General features: G+C 36.3%; 1 protein-coding gene across 1 annotated transcript; it reads right to left on the minus strand.

Annotated features, from left to right (window-relative positions):
- Positions 1 to 973: 973 nt before the first annotated feature.
- LOC141706328 (protein VAPYRIN-LIKE-like) lies at positions 974 to 2,635 on the minus strand. Its single transcript, XM_074509116.1, has one exon. It carries the CDS (start codon positions 2,576 to 2,578, stop codon positions 1,169 to 1,171), a length of 1,410 nt encoding a protein of 469 aa, XP_074365217.1. The 5' UTR covers positions 2,579 to 2,635; the 3' UTR covers positions 974 to 1,168.
- Positions 2,636 to 3,503: the final 868 nt, after the last annotated feature.

Genomic DNA, 3,503 nt, shown 5'->3' on the forward strand with positions numbered 1-3,503 from the left:
TTTGAGACACAATTTAATACTTCGAGCACTATTCTCGGTGATACTCTTATTATTTCAAAATGCTATCGAACAGTAAAATTCACAGGTTTCTGCTACACTGCCCCTGTTATCAATTTCACTGCTTTTTATATGATGAACTGATATATAGTAAAAAAAATGACTAATTCCATGATAGCTTAATGTTAAGGGTAATAAAAGGTCACTACGGGAATATCATTTCCACGATCCAGGATTTTATATTAAAATTCTGACAGTCTCAACTAGAAGTCTAGAAATGTAACACCTCAAAAACTCGCGAGTGCTTCTTACAACGACTCACCAGAAGGCGGCAATTGTATTTTTGCCTTCTATCCTACTTGCTTGAGGAGCTCTATTCCATTGTAATCTAGCTATAGCAACTTAAAGAAAATAACAAAGACATGCAAGTTTAACTAAATCCACCCAAGTTAACAATTAAGTTCAATGTGATATATTGTGCTAAGCAAACAACTTTACGTGAATCAAAAGGAAAGAGGCTAAATCTACCATTTACACTCCAATTAATTCTTAAAATTTTGCCTGAATTATAACTTATACCGATCCCTGATCCTGCAATATCTAGAATAACTAAAACTTGTGCCAAAGTCCAAACCATGTCAACCATTTTTGGGCTACGGAAATGACCAAAGCAATACAAGGGAAAACTTCGAGTGTACTTGTAAATAAAGAGAAACAAACTTATAACAAGACGGTAATTTATGTGCAAAAAGATTCAGAACAAGAAGACGTGAAGTGTAAATTGCAAGTGAACCCTGCTAATGTGCTACATTCTTTAGAATTAGTTAGAGAGAAATAAAGAATGCAACAGCGTTTTGGGCTATATCAAACTCTGACTCATGTACTGCATATTTTGGCAACACACTTTCATGCTTTTCAAATCTTAGACTTTTGGGTCTGAGGAAATTAAATGAAGTTCAGATATGGAATTGACACAAGTTCTCGTTCACTTGCAAAAGGATTTACAATCTGAAAGCTGGCAATACTAATACTCATAACTCAGGGTTATGCAAGACCTTTAGGCCTCATTCACAAAACACAAATCCCTAAATATCTATATACAAGTTATCACATTAGACAACACACCTCAGTACTCAGATTACACATGACAAGCTGAATGCTCTGCATAGATTCAAGCTCTTTCTCTCTCTTCACACAAAGGAGTTACAAGAGAAAGATGGTTCTTGAAAGAATCCAAGTGCAAAGGAACCACACCTTTGAGGCCCTTCATATTTGCTTTTGCTCCATGTCCAATCAAAGCCAAAGCCACTGCCACATGTCCAGCCTCAACTGCACGATGAAGCGGTGTGTAGCCCGAATTGTCAATCACATCAACATTAGCTCCGTGATCAAGCAAAACCTTGACGCTCTCTGTTTGACCCTTGAATGCAGCTCTATGCAAAGGGGTCCAACCATTCTGATCTTTTCCATTGACTTTAGCCCCTTCTCCCAAACATCTCTTGATCTCATGAATGTCACCTATTCTTGCAGCTCTCTGCAGTGCATCCCCTAAGTATAACATATCGTGTAACTCCGAATGACCCTTTTCGACTGCTAGAGCAAATGCAGTTTGTTTCTCTTTAGTTAATGCATACTTCACATAAACCGAACAAGTCAACAAAAATTCAGCTGCCTCTACATGTCCAGCAATTGAAGCACAATGAAGCGGTGTCCAACCGTGGTGATCTGCGGTATCAGGATTACTTCCAAGTGATACAAGAAATTGAAGAACTTCCACATGTCCGTAAATCGCAGCAACATGAAGAGCCGTTCTACCGTGTAAATCAACTAAATTCACATCAATATCTAAATAACCTAAGCACAAAGTTTCCATTAAATCCACTCGATCCATTGCTGCTGCTTCGTGCAATAAACGATCTACTAAATTATTAACAATATAACCAGAATCAATCAGTAAATCAAGCATATCATTTTTTCCAGATTGAACAGCTAATGACATCAAAGACCGTTTAGTCAAATCACATTTATTTACATCAGCTCCAGCTTCAATCAACGTAGAAGCGAAATAACAATTTCCACACTTAACAGCTGATCTCAATAACAAACAAAGTTGAGATTCATCACAAGCTTTAATCGCTTTTGACAGGACATAAGCATTATCTATTTTTGTTGAAGGACTAAGTAGGAATTCAACGACTTGAAGACCGACAAAGGTGATGGGAACCACGGCATCCTTAAATATTTTAAGACCAGGTTTCGAAAACAACTGCTGAATTGCCTCCTGATTGGCTTTTCCGGTTGAAAGAATGGTTGATTTGACTATGAGACTGTCAAGAGGAGTGGACAGAGGAGGGTAATCCAATGGCTGAGACAAACAAAGAGTGAAAGACGAGGTAGAGAGAGGCGGGAGAACAGAGACAGGATTTGTTAACGATAAAACAGACGGATTTGTTGTCGTAAGAGAGACAGCCACAGCCATGGTGTGCATGAGATTTGTTAGCTTAAAGGTGGTAGAACAAATTTCATTTCTGTTGAAGATTATATTTACTTCCTTTATGTCTAGCTTCACAAGTCTGTCCATGGAGTTTGCTTAAGTGATTTCAGAGAATTAGATGATCTTTAGGAGAAGAAATGTAAGATGAAGATGCACTAAGATGGTGACATACTAATTAACATGTTGATTAAGTCTCAATGTTGGGTACTTTTTTAGTAATTGTTTATGTTGATGTACAATTATTAATGAAAGTTGCACTTTTGTATGTATTGATAGTTTTGACTTGGTTAATGCTAAAGGAAAGAGCATAAGCATTGAAATTGCAAGGAAAAACACAGCGTGGAGTATAGTTCAACTTGTTTACCAGAACAAGAGACCATTTTTTAGGTATGACCAAGCTGTTTTTTACAAAATCAACACAACTTAAACCTATTTTTGTCCAACAGAGACACAGTATGACTAACAGTTCAATACTTCAATCTGTCTTCAATGATATAAAAGAAAGTGACAAGTTTTCACATTATCTCAGCCGGAATTCCTTAACTATGATTCAACATTTACGAAAAGTTTTTGATTACTGCATCATTGCTTTAATAAAATGTTCAAAAGTTCAAACAAGTTCTGAAACCTAATGCACCAGAAGTACATAGACACTTGGCCAAGATTCTGGTTTTGGAAGCCTTGAATTGAGATTGTATTTTCGAAGTTTAAAAAAGTTTTGAGACCTGTCTGTATATATAAAACAAAAATGTTAAGTACACTTAACTATAGCTCCAAACACAATCTCTAGCAAGTAACTGAGTTATAGAGAGCAAACAACAACAAAAGACTAAGAAACAACAACAAAGCTAATTGTACGATTTCTAAAAACTAACGCGGTATCAAGAGTAAAACAGCCAAAATTACAGGGACCAGTACAAAACTAGGTGTACATTACCTAACTATGACCACTTAAATATGATTAAGTTCGTGATAATGACATGTAAATACATAACTTTACTGAAGGAATGAT

This window comes from Apium graveolens, chromosome 2 (genome assembly GCF_009905375.1).
Source record: "Apium graveolens cultivar Ventura chromosome 2, ASM990537v1, whole genome shotgun sequence".
Classification (NCBI taxonomy): domain Eukaryota; kingdom Viridiplantae; phylum Streptophyta; class Magnoliopsida; order Apiales; family Apiaceae; genus Apium; species Apium graveolens.

Excerpts from the sequence above, each read along its gene's own strand:
- LOC141706328 (XM_074509116.1), bottom strand. The coding sequence starts at position 2,578 with ATGGACAGACTTGTGAAGCTAGACATAAAGGAAGTAAATATAATCTTC.